Here is a 13,886-nt window from a genome sequence, read left to right as displayed (position 1 = left end):
AGGGCAATGGAGTGGCTTAATGAAAGCCATGCAAAGATGACATAGCACTGCCATCAATGATCTTGCTATAAGTTAATTTGGGGTGGGAAGGAGGGGATCAAAAGCCAAAGGTGCTCCAAATCGGCCTTATTTCTTCACTGTCTTTAGACATTGAGGGGTTCGTCGGAGGACCCGAAATGCAAACAAGCAGGTGCATTCATTATATATTCCTGGCATGCCGACCAAGAGTTCTGGCTTGGTTTTTGCTGTAGTTTTGGAGCACCGCTGGGGAAGCCGCTGCCCATAAATATAACATTAGCTTGGAGACAGGACCAAAATTGGGAGAGAGGAGAGGGAGGGAGAGAGGGAGTGGGGCGGCTAGTGGCGATGGTGGCTGCGGGGAAAGGACGGGGCATCTTCATTCTTTGCCCTGCTCCTTATTCATTTTCTTCATCTTCATCCTTCGGTTCTGAAACCAGATTTTGACTTGTCTTTCGCTCAGGTTGAGCAGCCTGGCCACTTCGTGTCTACGGTCCCTGGTGAGGTACATATTGAACAGAAACTCCTTCTCCAGTTCCAAGGTCTGGTACTTGGTGTAAGGGCATCGTTTCTTCCTGGAAGAGCGAGCATGCAACCAGTTGGCTGCGGGGTTACCTGCAAGGAGAACAGCAGAGAGAGACCTTTGTGAGAAAGAGAGAGAAAGAGAGAGAGAGACAGCCATAGCCCTTGGGTCCCTCAGTGTTGGGGTTTTGAACTGGTAGAGCCACATGCCAAGAGAGATTCTACGGAGTGTAAGGGGAAAGCTTCGCAAAGAAAGCACACCTACTCTTCGGGTGGTACTTGGATGTAACTACGCAGACCTTTATGAGGCTGATACTAGGAGGACAAGTTAATGCAGGCCTTTTCCCTGCCTTAACTGGGAGCTGGGTAGGAACTCTTGCAAGTTTATGCAGCTGAAGGAGGGAAGGCTGGAAGGAAAGAAGAAAGGAGTAGGTTCAATTTGAGATATAGATGACAGAATAGGGGTAAGGAACTTTGAAAGAGGAAGGGAAGGGAAAGGAAGGAAGGAAGGAAGGAAGGAAGGAAGGAAGGAAGGAAAGGATATATTCAGTTTTAGATGTAGGAGGGAGGGAGAGAAGAAGGGAAGGGAAGGGAGGGAGGAAGGAAGAAAGGAAGGAAGGAAGGAAGGAAGGAAGGAAGGAAGGAAGGAAGATATTCAGATTTAGATATATGAGGGAGAAAAAGCAGTTTATGCAGAAAGGGAGGAAAGAAGGTAGGTAGGTTTTCTTTCCACAGTATTATTACAGGAATATATATCTTCCACAGACATCTTTAAAGGATGGCTGTGCTTACTGCCTACTTAGTCCAGTGTCATACATAGAGACAAATTCATACAAAACTATGAATTATTGAGCACTCCTTCTCTTGTCTGTACTGTTTTGTCATCTCCCCCCCTCGTTTTTTCTTCTTCTAAAAATCCTGAGGAACACTCCTATACGCCTACCTACTGTGAAACAAATTGCCTGCTGTAGTTTGTTAGTGTAGTGGTGGGGGGGAGGCAACTACATGGAGGTTCGCCTAACATTGCCACGTCTTACAGGAGAGAAAAAAAAGGGGGGAAGGTAAAATGTCGCGGGAGAACTTTTCCTCTGGAGGTTCTCCTGCGCAAGCTGGTGACCCAATGGACCACAGTTACTCTGTTGGTCCTGATAGTAATTTAAGAAACATTTGGATGTATGAAGGCTTCGTGGTGGAATGTGTTGGGGCGAAGGAGAGACAAGGTTGTGGTTGCGATCCTGTGATAGTCACAGGCATGGGATCTACTTAGTAGGGAATCCTTGCGATGTGATCTTTCACAAAGGACTGTTTGTGCTGTGGGTCACCATTTTGAGTGACACCGGTCTAAAACACACAAATCCACTCAGAGGAATCCAGTGGGTTTCTTTTGTCGTCTTGTTTCTCTCACAACAGGGAAGACTTCTCAAAAGGCATAAAACGGAAGTGTTGGAGAAAGAGAGCTAAACTGTCTGACTTCCCAGAGGGTTCCGGAGTTTAAAAAAGCAGACCCTACAAACTGAGTTCTTATTGAGAAGGAAAGGATTCAGGAAGCATTTTCCTCTGAGTAAATGCATCTCTTCTCCCCCCCCCCCCCCCCCATTTTCATCTGTGTGTGTATTTGAAATTAATTTAGCTCTCCTTTTTCGCCTACAAATCCTCCCAGCCCTTTTCCTCAACAGAAGTGACTCGCTCTAATACGAGGAATTAAATATTAAAGAAGACGCATGGCTGTTAATAATTAATACAGCTACCTATCTTTTAATGGCGTTTGGATGAGATCTCCACCAATGACCCTCTTTTCGGTTGTGTGTGTGTGTGTGTTTGTGTTTATGTGTGTGTGATTTCTTGGCATTTCAAGGAAACATGACGTCCGCCACAGGAAAACACGTTTATCTCTCATTTCACACACTATTCCCCAAACAGGAAGTCAATTTTTTTTTTGAGGAATAGTCAGCTACTAGCACGCTACTCTTAGGAGCCAAACCGCCATGACCACCCCAAGTACATTTCTATGTACAAGTAAAACAGTTTTCGGAGGGGGATGAGGGCTTCTGAATCTACAAAGAGGCTTAGAAACGGGACGGAAAGCACCGGCGCCCAACCTCTCTGCCTTTGGGCAGCCTTTCCCCTCCCTCTCCCCCACCTCTTTTTCTTCCTTTCCCCATTCTCTCCATCCCCGACCAAACATACCTTCTAAGCTAGAATGTACAGGACGCCCACCGGCACCCTGTCCCTCTGGAACCGAGCGGTTTTCTTGGGCAAGATTTTTATCTATCTTCAAATCCGGGGCTGGGGAGAAAGATGAGGGGGAGGAGAGTAGAAGGGGGGGGGGCAGATAAGCTTTTTAACTTTGTTTGACAAAATGGTAAATCTTTCACTTCTTCTCAGTGGGTCTCCTCAGTCGCTGATTCCTGCCAAGACCCCAACACAAAACGCTCCTTTCCGCCTCCCGCAACCGCCCCCCATTCGCTTTTTGAATTGCAGACAGGGACAACATGCTCAGTCAGAGTGGCCCTTTCCACTCTATCGTTTCGGACCTGAGATTAAGGGAAGGCTAGCCATGAATATATACATCGATGCAATACTTCCAATAAACCCATTGATAGAAACTGTGAAGATTTTTTTCTTCTTCCATGGCTTAGGGAACCTTGGTCGCCTTGGTCAAAGCAGAGGCACTGCGACAGCATCAAACTGGCATGAAACCATTTTTTTAACACACACACGCACACACCAACACACACACACAACCAAAATACTGAACCCAAGTAGTCTGAAACCTCCTCGGTTAGGCAAAGGCCATGGAGAGAAAGGCATCGAGCCCCGTTTCGCCTTCGCGGAGCAAAATATTTAAGAGGCAAAGATTATTAGTATATTTTATTGCCCCTCCACCCAACTCCCCCACCCCTCCCCGCCACTAAATCCTTTTCTCCTATCTATTTTTCCTCTAAAGGGGGGTGGGAAGGAGAGGCGATAGCAACCACCCACCGCCAGGTTGCAGGAAGAAGCACACGATTAAGTTTTAAGAGTTTGCCAGGCTGATGTTCCCCGTAGCAAATAAAATAAAATATAACGAACCAATTAAGATCGTTTCCCCCTTTTTTTAAATAATAAAGCTTGTGTGTGTGTGTGTGTGTGTGTGTGTGTAGGAGGGCGGCTTTGGCTCTGAAATATTCATAGGCACGTCGGGTGCATTTCATAAACAAACAACGATCATCAACCCAGAAGGCAGAGTGACAGGGAAAGCGCAGCGGAGGAAACCGGGGGTCCTTTCAAGGTAAACAAAGACACGGGGAGCCACAAACACACACACACACACACACACACAAATAAACACACACACACACACCTCTTTACTTTCCTTCTCCACGTGAACTTCTTCCCGTCCTTTGAAAAATATCAACAACAGCAGCAACAGCAACAACAACACAAATACTTTCCCCACGTCGCAACCCTTCTTCCCCACAACCCAACCCGGACACACATTGAGAAACACAATCCCATTTGGATGCTTCCCTCTCCCTTTCCCTGTCAAAAGGATAAAGGCAAACGGAGTTAAAATAATTAAGTAGGTCTTTTTTTTTTCAAGCTAAGGAGGAAAGTCGAGTCCCAAACCCGTTCACATTACATTGTGTGTATATATACTTAAAAAGTCTAAATCAACAAAGCGAAGGATGCTATCTCCCCCTCGCACACCTCACAACCCTGAGATTACTATCACAAGTGGGCTTTCCTTTTGGGGAAAGGGAGAATGAAGACAAGGAGGAGGGAGAATTCTCTTTTAAGAAGACCAGCTTTACAAAACAGAAGACCCCCTTCCCTCCTCGCCCATTGTGCCATTTTATGACCCCCCTCTCTTAGGCTTTTTTTTGAGGGGGGGAGGAGGAATGTTGGGTTGTTGCTTCTTCTTTTTCTTTTCTCTCTCTCTCTCTCCCCCTTCTTCCTGAAATGCTGTTTACTTCCTCACTTTTTATAACTTACTTTGATCTGGCCTGCTTTTGTCCTCGCTTCCTTCACAAACTTTATTGTCCTCGAAGCTGGGCCTTTGGTTGGAACTAGCGATCCCTTCCCTTCCAGCCGCAGCAGCGTCTACATGGTACTCCTGCGCTCCCTGCTTACGGATCTCCCCCGGGTGAGGTCCCAGCAGCGGTTCTGTTTTAACGGGTCCCTGCCCGGCTATGTTTTCTGTTCTGGGCACTGGGTCCAGCCAGCTCCGTAGGTACCTGCTGCTATCGGAGGCAGGGAGGTTTTGGTGCTGGATGTAGGGATGGTAGACCGAAGGAAGGCTAGCAGCACTGTGTGGCGTCAGAGGCGTCCAGGAGGCGCTGAAAACGGACGATTTGGGCTGAAAGCTACAAGAGGGGAACTCGAGGTGCTCAGTGTGGCTACTTTGCCTGGAGTTTGAGTACTGCCCGGAGGAGAATTTGGCGGCAGGCGATTCTTCGCTGTCATGACTTATAATGGAGTCGACATAATAATTGCTAAGAGTTCCAGTAATGGACATTCTTGGACATCATACGAGAGCCCCACGGTTCAATGAAGGGGAAAGCGAGCGAGCAAGCGAGCAGGAAAGAAAGCAATAAAAAATAAAATGAATAAAAAAGGAGTAGATCTCTAGTTAAGCTGGCTGTATAGGTATTAAGGTATATAAGTGGGGACGGGTGGATGATGGTGGGGGAAAAGAGGTTTTGGAAAAAACAAGAAAATCAACACAGGCGACACTCTGGCTTAACCCCCTTCTCTTCCTCCTCCTCCTCCTCCTCCTCCTCCTCCTCCAGCGTCAACTTCCTAGCCAAGAAAAAGTACAGTCGGGACTGCCGGGTTGGGAGCTTCCAGCAAAATGATTGGTCAAACTTTTTTCGTGAGGCTGATAAAGCGTCAGGGCCGGCGTAAATCAATCCGGGCGGAGGGGAGGGAAGGGGGGGCCGCGCGGGGCTGTCAAACCGCCCTCTGCATTCCATATCAAGGATGGATTGGGTTATGTGTCGATGCGATGTTGCAAAACGGAGAGAGGGTTCAGAAAAGCGCGAAACGTACAGTTCAAACGGGGGGAGAGAGACCAAGGAGGAGGAGAGGTTACGTCGAGGGAGGGGGCTGAAGCCGCCCCCTGTGTGTGTCTTTATAGATTTCTTTGCTCCTCTTTTTTAGCTGCTGAAACATAAAAGAGAAATGCTGAGTTTTGCCCTCTCTTTGCCACCACTAATGCTCTCTGCTGGGGATTCCTCATCCCCCGCCATCTCGCCACCCGATCTATAAAGTGCAACCCTAGACTCTCTCTAGCTCTTCCTCCCCAGTCTGCCAAGGCTACTTAGCTGAGAGAAAACGCAATATATAAATTGCCCTTGGTTTCCTCTAAAGTTTTCTGAAAGAGGGTGGCTGGAAGGGGTGGGGGGAATGAATATCTCGCAGGGGTTACAAGGGACGGCTTTTAGGTGTATAGGGGGTTTTGGTGGGTTTTTCGGGCTAAGTGGCCATGTTCTAGAAGAGTTTCTTCCTGACTTTCTTCTAGATTAACATAGCCCAGAAAAAACCACAAAAAACTATGTATGTCGGCCATGAAAGCCTTCGGGTTTTAATTGTATGTTCTTAATGTTTGTGGGCATTCATATACTATATATTTAATATATATATATATATATATGTATGGGTAGATTGTTAACCAAGGAGTGCATGTGTGGGCATGCATATACTATATATTTAATGTCCATATAAGAATAGGATGATTGTTACCCACGGAGGATGGGGAAGCCACGGATCGTAAATGGACTCTTCTTAGTAGTATAGGAAGATTTCCTGATCTTGTCTCCTTCCTTCCGTTCCTTAAACATGATCTGTTAGGGGTCGGTATATATAGTAATACCTGTCTGGATATTAATATATCCAACACCATCGCATTCCTTTTTCTATATGTTTTGTGTGGGAGTGTGTGCCAACTGGCATTATGTATCCCTGGGTGATATAGCTACCGCCTCTAGTGAAAACCAGGATAAACATATAATTAATTACAAGCTATGGTCCTCCTTGTGTGTATGTGTGCGTCTGTACACACAAACCCCTGTATACATGTATGCATGCATTGTCCTTCCATATGTACGAATGCATATAGGTGTGTGTCTATACATAGATGCTTATATTTTTAAAAACTCAGTAGGTTTCAGCGTACAATATTGTTCCTTTTCCTCGACAACAAGGGTATATTGCCGGCCGATTTTTAGATATAGATCGTCCGTCTGCTGGGTTTCCTCCTTCCATAGCCCAGTTTGTTTTGAAAGCCATGGAGATGGTGGGGGTGCAATACTAAAACCCTCATTCTCTCTCTCTCTCTCTGTCTCTCTCTCTCCTTCCTTCTTCCCCTCCCCGCCATATACACGCACTTTAATTTTACTACCCTTGTAAAATGTCCAATCCGGTACTGATCCTCTTTGTTTTCTTACAGAAGGCGTTAGACTTGAGACGGTTAAAGAGTTGAATAAAACTTACATTAGCTTTCTTTGATTTTTATAGCCTTGAATTTACTGCCTGTGGAAAAGGAGGGTGGTTTTCAGAGGGGAAAAAGCAGCGGCAGCAACACCAGCAGCCAGGGGGTGCCTTGAACACTTCGGAGTACATCTGACTCCCGGGTCCCTTCTCCCTCCTCCTTCCTCTTTTTTGTTAAACCAGATCCGATCCAGTTAAGTAAAACATAATAATAAAACCCTCACCGAGCATTTGCTCCAGAGGAGTCCCATTCAACTCAACGGCTGTGAAGTACGGACTTGACAGCCCAGATCCTAAATGCGTGTGTATGTAAGTTTATGTCCTGCCTCCCAACTTTTACTGGGGTTTACCTCCGAGTAAATCTGTCTAGGACCCCGAGGAAAAGGGGCAAAACTGATTCCTGGCCTTGTGCTTCGGCTTAACCTTCTTTTAAAGAGAATTGCCTGCTTCTGTCAATAATACCAGGTTGCAAACTCGTCTTTTGCAACCTGGAGGTGGGTTCCATTTTTTGTCCAGGGAAGAGTTTGAAGGAGGTTTAGACTGGAGGCAGCCTTCAACTTTTCCAGTATTGGGGAAAGAAGAGGAGAGAGACCTCCAATGCCCCCAATAAGGGCTGTCCAAAGCTTTCGGTACTCTAACGCTCCTGGAAAGGTATGCTATGTAAATCCTCTGAAAATCCTATGTATGGCAGTGCAAAAACTTTCCATAGCCAGATTTCTACTGGCCAATTCATCTTTTTGAGTACACTCTACTCATGCTTGTTGTAATTCTACAAGCAGGAAGAGATTAAGCCCAATGCACCCCATGGAAAAGAAAATTACTCTCTCCCCCAAGTATTTTTCTCCTATGCCTCAGGACCTGATGTGCCTCTTTCTCCCTCTTCATTGCAGACAAAGGCATGGAAGTGGTTAGTAAGGAAGAAATCAGATAAAGGGATGTACATTATGTATGTATGTGAATATATCGATGGATGAAAAAGGGAACTAGGCAACTAGAAAATACAGACTGATAAACCAATATAGGAGGGGAGGAAGTTTACATTATTTTTCTGGCAACCGCCAATAAACTAATAAGAGAAACTGCAGCTATAAGAAATTTTAAAGGGACTGGGACATTTGAGGTTTCTACCTCCAACCATATGTTACTTGAAAAGGACTACGTTTTGTTTGGTGAATAGTAAATAAGGTGGTAAATAGTAAACAAGGTTCCGGCCATTGCTAAAAATTCAGTAGATTGGGTCTGAAGGCTGGGGAGGGAAGAAGAAGTCAAAATCTACTTGGAATTGGTGCAAGTACTGACAGATGATCAGACAAACTGAAGTTGGTGAATCCAAGTATCACCTGCAAACAATCCCTAAAACCTGCCTCCTTCCCTCCAGATATGTTTTCTTTCAACAGTGTCACTACAAAAGGAAGGAAAGTCAATTTATTCCTAGCATATTTTACCGCCCTTAAAATACCCTGGGCATAAAATATGCCCTGTTTGTTGGTTCTACAATGAGCCCAAGTAGGAAGGTAAATGAAGTTTACCTCTGAGTAAGAGCTTCTGTCAACGGGCAAGTTAAGCTAATGTCCAACTTCCACACTGAACTTAAAAGATTTACGGTTCAGGCCTTATAGATATTTACTTAAAAGTAAGACCCATTGAGTTAAATCGGCCCTGGGATGTAAGATTATAACCCTGGGAGCTGGTGTATCCACTCAAAACTGAGTTTGGTGGCAGTTCTCAGGTAAGTATAAATAACACTGCAGTCGAAATGTGTTTAAATTAAATTGGCTGAATCAATGCCTTCTCAAGAAAAATAGAAGCTTGCTATGCAAAATAATTTGAGGTCTGTTGCAGAATTGTTTCAGACTTCGAGAATCTCCCAGCTTCTTTATAGCCACACATTTAGAAAGTTAAACCTCTCCTGCTTGAACTTTCAGGGCCCTGTAGTATTAAGCTGACCTGACTGATTTACTTCTAGAGTAATCTTTAAAGAAGAAGAAGAAGAACTCATTTTAAATAATAGCAGTGTTTAAAATAGGGTCAGTATAGCACACATTTCCCCCCCTGAACCATGTGCCACTGAAATCAGTGTGCTGACCTTCCCCTCTTCTAAAATAAGAGATACCAAAAAATTAGAATGACTTTCTTAGGGAATCGAAACCGAAAATACAGCATGTGCCTTGTTTTTGTGGCATTCTAGAAATCACTGATGTCTTTGAAAAGAAAATCCCTCTGATAGGGATGCATCCACCTGGTCTCTGATGTCAAAAAATATAAGAGAGATGATTTAAAAGCCTGGTAGAAAAGGAAAGAACAAGCTTGTTGATTGGCAGGGTTTTGAGATAAGTGATGGATAAATAGGCATTTGGTGTGGTTGTTGTGGAGGGGAGTTTTAAAAAATTAAGTAGCTATGAAATGTACTGAACATTAATTGAAAGGAAACACCTGTTCGGTGTTTTGCAAGATAAACTGTCCGTGTTTTACCTGTAATAAATATATCCCCGGAAAATCCTCAGGCATCCCCCTATAAATAATTATGAGGCATGTCAGCAGCCAGAGTATATAATTTTCTGGAGTGTATAAATTCATAGCGAAATGACTTCGGGAGAATAACCCTGAAGTAGAACCCAGGGCTTTGAGGGATTCCCCAGCGAAGAGCCACACATGAAGACCTGCAAAAGCCATTTGCCTTCTCTGCGCTGGAGATTTATCCAGGGATGTATTAATTTTCATTCCTTCTCCTTTGGAAAAAGAAAAGTGTACTGCCATGCGGGTCATCCTCTGTATCCTTTACGGAAGACTCGTATTACTCAATATTACTTGCGCATTTTATCTTCCAGGAGGAAATCCTTTTTTATGTGTGTTCAGTTTAGGGATGGGGTTCCTTAAAGAGAGTAGACCTCGGTTTTTACAGATTATAATCTCTTTTTTCCCTCCCTCTCTCTCTCTCTTATAATTAATTAATTAATTAATTAAACTTTTATTTCTATCCCGCTTTTCTGTAGCAAGACAATCAAAGCGGCTACCAACTAAAACATCCATATACAATATTGTACATTAAATGACAACCCACCCACCCCCTTTAAAAAAGAATTAAATATATTACACGATTAAAAGAGTTTTCAATATATTATCCATGCTTGGAGGGCAGTTTTCCCTTTGGTAGATGAAAATCCAAGCTTTTCCCAATACATACAAAAGGGAAAGATTTCCATCGGACCCTAAATATTTTTAAGGGCAGTTTACTTTTACTGGTTTGCCAGCATCTCTGGCTGGCACCTTCGAAGAAATCATATTAGATTTCAAGGACAGAACCAGACATTCTGATTCTTCTCTTATATAGCTTTTAAAATCTGGGGCATGACTACAATACAAGCGGAACTTCTGCAGCCAAGAAAGTAGTGTGTTTTCTCCCCTGAATATAGCGATTTTGAAATATTTCCACAAAAACAACAACAACAGTGCACTGTTTTTAAAAAAACCATCACATTCCCCTATTGTTTTTGACATTTGGGGAAAATGTTCAAAGAGGGTTTTCTAAAACAGAAATTTACAACTTAATTTTTCCCCTTCACATACTTGCTTTCTGGGATTTTATTTTTTTTTTGGAGGGGGGAGGATTTGTTCATGTAGAAAACAGCTCTTTTAAAATGTCCAGTAGCTTTAATTAAAGTAAAGCAACTCCTCCTAAAAGTATTTCTCTACCCCCCCTCCTTATTTTGCAAGTATTGCTTTATAATCTGTAGGGCAAAACTTGGGTGTGAGTTTTCAGTTTTCACATCCAGACATTATTTCTCAGGATCCCTACAAAGTGTGTGTCTGTGGGGTCCACACCCTACACTCCATTGTTTCCTTCATAGCAGACAAACAACAAGTGCTATTTTATGTTTCAAAGAATGCAAGCTATAGGAAACAACAGAGAAAAGAATGAGGAGAGAGAGATTGAGAGAGACTGAGTAAGGCCTCCCTAATATACATAGAGGCTTTCTCACCTTCCTCAGCCCCCTATTTTCATTTATTGCAGAAATCCAGCTTCGCTGATCAAGGTACCCCCTTCAAAGGCATTTCTCGCCTTCTGTCCCATTCTTTCCACCTCTCAAAGAGGCTTCAAGGCTCTTGCTCTAGAACAGACCCATTGACTTCTTTGTAAGTTGTCCAGCTCTAATTTTGGGAGGTGGCTGGGGGCTTTTGCACCTTCAGGCTTTTACTGCAGAGTCCACAATGGGACTTTAAATTGCTTTCAGGATATTCCAGTGTTGCACACCCGGCTGAAATCTGAAATCGGATCCGGGATTAACTTCACACGGCTTTAAGTGAAACCAACAATTTTGTATATATACCTCTGACTAGAAGCTAAGACCCTTTGTTTGCAATAGGTTTGAATTTCATGTTAAATGAAGTAAGCACATTGGTTAGCTAAGGCCTCTTTTGGAACTCCAGGCTATATAGGCTGCATCCACATTGGAGAAATAACCCGGTTTGGCACCGCTTTAACTGGCCTGCTCAAGGCTATGGAATTCTGGGAGCTCCGCTCTGGGCCCCACAATAAACTCTAACTCCCAGAATTCCATAGCAAAGAGTCAGGCCAATTAAAGCGGGCTATTTCTCCAGTGTGGATGTCGATTTCCAGCTGCGCTTTAGCCAGTGCTCAGCTATACTTTAAAGCGGTATAGAAATGTAAATGCGATTACTGTTTTTCTATTAAAGCACCACCGAAATGCCTGTGGCTTCTTTCCAAGGAGGTTAGAGAACAGGATCTGAAACTATCAAGGCACTTCCTACAGACATTTTACTTGAGTAGAGTGTGTTCTCTTCACTTACAACAGAAAAAAAGGTGCATAAGTTAGGGTCCTTGCATTAAGTCCAATTAGATTTGTGGAACTGGGTTATGGGTCTGGACCATTAAAAGGTTTAAAGGGATGTCATAAACTTAACAGGAGTCTGCCCTGCCGTAGCCTCAGATCTGTCCTTCAGGATCCCTCCAGCTCCGACCATTTGCTGTTGTTCATTTTAAGGTTAAGCTTCCCCCACACTTTCTCTCTTTATTAATTTTTTTAAAAAAAGAAATGTGTCAGGAAACAGACCCCCAAATGAAACAGATGAGGGTTGGTTGGGGATGATGGAGAGATCTGGAGTCAGAAGCTAATCCTTGGTGCTTTGGGTCATGAAAAGAACTCCACTTCTGAGGAAGAAGGGAAGTCATGCAATACTATTTTTATTTGAAATAAAGTACGTTTGGGTAATCTACTTTTTTAAAAAAAGTTAAAAGTCAGTAAAGATGAAAACTACCTTTCTCCATTTCCTGTGTTAGTTGGGGATTTTCAGTGCTACTCTTTGTGTGTTTGTGTTTAAGTAGTGTTGTTGGGAGTTTTGTTTTTTTGTTTAAGTAAGTGGAGGGAAGGGGAGAGAAACACGAGAAAAGGAGAAAATTCCTTCTCTGAAAGGAAGCAAAGCAATTTACACATGTGGGCAATGCTCCAGGAGCTGAAACTAGACCTGCGTTTTCAAAACACTGTTCCAAGTGAGGTTTTATCGTCTTAGCAGTTAATAAAGCAGTTAGAGATCCCTTGTAAAGTCAGAGGCCTGGGTGAGTTTCCAGAGGCAAAACTGAGTAACCAAAATCCAAGGAATGGTTGGAGGAGGAGGGGGACACATATTTAAGATGTGAGGCTAGACATACTGATATTGCAGTAATCTCCATTGATTCAGTGGAATTTACTCCTGAGTAAGCCTGCATGGGCTTTTGGTCAATTTTGGTTGTGTGTTCATGTTTAGGGTTAAGTTGCAAGTCTATATGTATACAGCAACCTGGAAATAAGTCCCCTTGTAAGCAAAGAAACCTGCTTCTGAGTAGCAGGGCTGAGCCACAAGACAACTGAACATTCTCCAGATCAGAAACTGAGATGTATTACAAACCAGCTCTTTAAATATTCACACCACTAGATTGGTGGTACCCCCTATAAAAAGGTTGCTAGAGAGAATATAGTATTTTGGATAGAGTCCCAAAAGGATTCCATAGGATGCTACTTTAGTCTTTCTGTCCTCCAAAGAGCCTGTCCTCCTTCTGTCCTCAAAAATGAGGATATTGCCCCCTCCAGTAAGAATTCTACTTACTCATGAAACTCTCCATTCTTCAAATGTCTACCTTTGCAGTAATTTCCAACTTCAGTGAAGTGTTTAGAAACATACTTTAGGTATCCAAAGAAAAGAGGAAGGCAAAGTTACCAAGGGAAAGTGAACACACAAAATGTAAGACTGTTAGGTGTGAACCTTTTTTCAGTGTCCCTTTGAAATGCTAGAAATTTGGGCAATGGAAGAATAACTCATTAGGGAGCAAATTTGGAGAGGGGATAAAATCCTCATTTTTTTAAAGTTACACTTCTGTTCCTCCACACATTAGGAGTAAACTATTGGAAACCCCTGAAACCTACTGTCCAGGAAATCCACAGAAGTTGTGGGAGAATGGGGATTATTCAGTCATGGAGAGCTACTTTCCACAAAGTAGTAAGGAAAGTAAACCTACCTACAAACCCGATACTGATAACAAGGTTCCTCTAATTCTGTGTCTACCTAAGAGTTAATAAATTCTTATTTTTGCTCCCCAGAGCACTCACAGGGTAACTTTACCCATATTTACTTACAGGTAGACGCCCCTGACTCCAACAAAATAGCCCTACTTTCAAGATAGCCCTACTTAAACCGTTCATGTACATACCCTGATTTAAAAGTGCAAACCAGCAGAAGCTGCTCCTGTGCAAACCTCAGGGGAACTCTGTCCATAAAGTTAATGTAACTTCTGCCCAAACCGGAGGTGAGACTCCCCCTCCCCCCGTTAATGAGCTGGGGAAAGGTGTCCAATATCTCTAATCAATAGCTCTATTATTTGT

General features: G+C 43.4%; 1 protein-coding gene across 2 annotated transcripts; it reads right to left on the bottom strand.

Moving 5' to 3' along the window:
- Positions 1 to 397: 397 nt before the first annotated feature.
- On the bottom strand, positions 398 to 5,038 carry LOC149309065 (homeobox protein Hox-B9-like). Of its 2 annotated transcripts, XM_089531155.1 has the most exons (3): positions 4,516 to 5,038; positions 2,728 to 2,826; positions 398 to 633 (listed from the first exon to the last, which is right to left on the bottom strand). In XM_089531155.1, exons 1-3 carry the CDS (start codon positions 5,036 to 5,038, stop codon positions 398 to 400), a joined length of 858 nt encoding a protein of 285 aa, XP_089387281.1. The 2 variants fall into 2 exon arrangements, with proteins under 2 accessions (XP_089387281.1, XP_089387282.1); XM_089531156.1 differs by lacking the exon at positions 2,728 to 2,826.
- Positions 5,039 to 13,886: the final 8,848 nt, after the last annotated feature.

This window comes from Sceloporus occidentalis, unplaced genomic scaffold (assembly GCF_023333645.1).
Source record: "Sceloporus occidentalis isolate IW3139 unplaced genomic scaffold, rSceOcc1.0.p SCAF_7, whole genome shotgun sequence".
In the NCBI taxonomy this organism is placed as follows: Eukaryota; Metazoa; Chordata; class Lepidosauria; order Squamata; family Phrynosomatidae; genus Sceloporus; species Sceloporus occidentalis.
The sequence above is the reverse complement of the archived record's forward strand: the minus strand, read 5'-3'. Positions and strand labels throughout refer to the sequence as shown.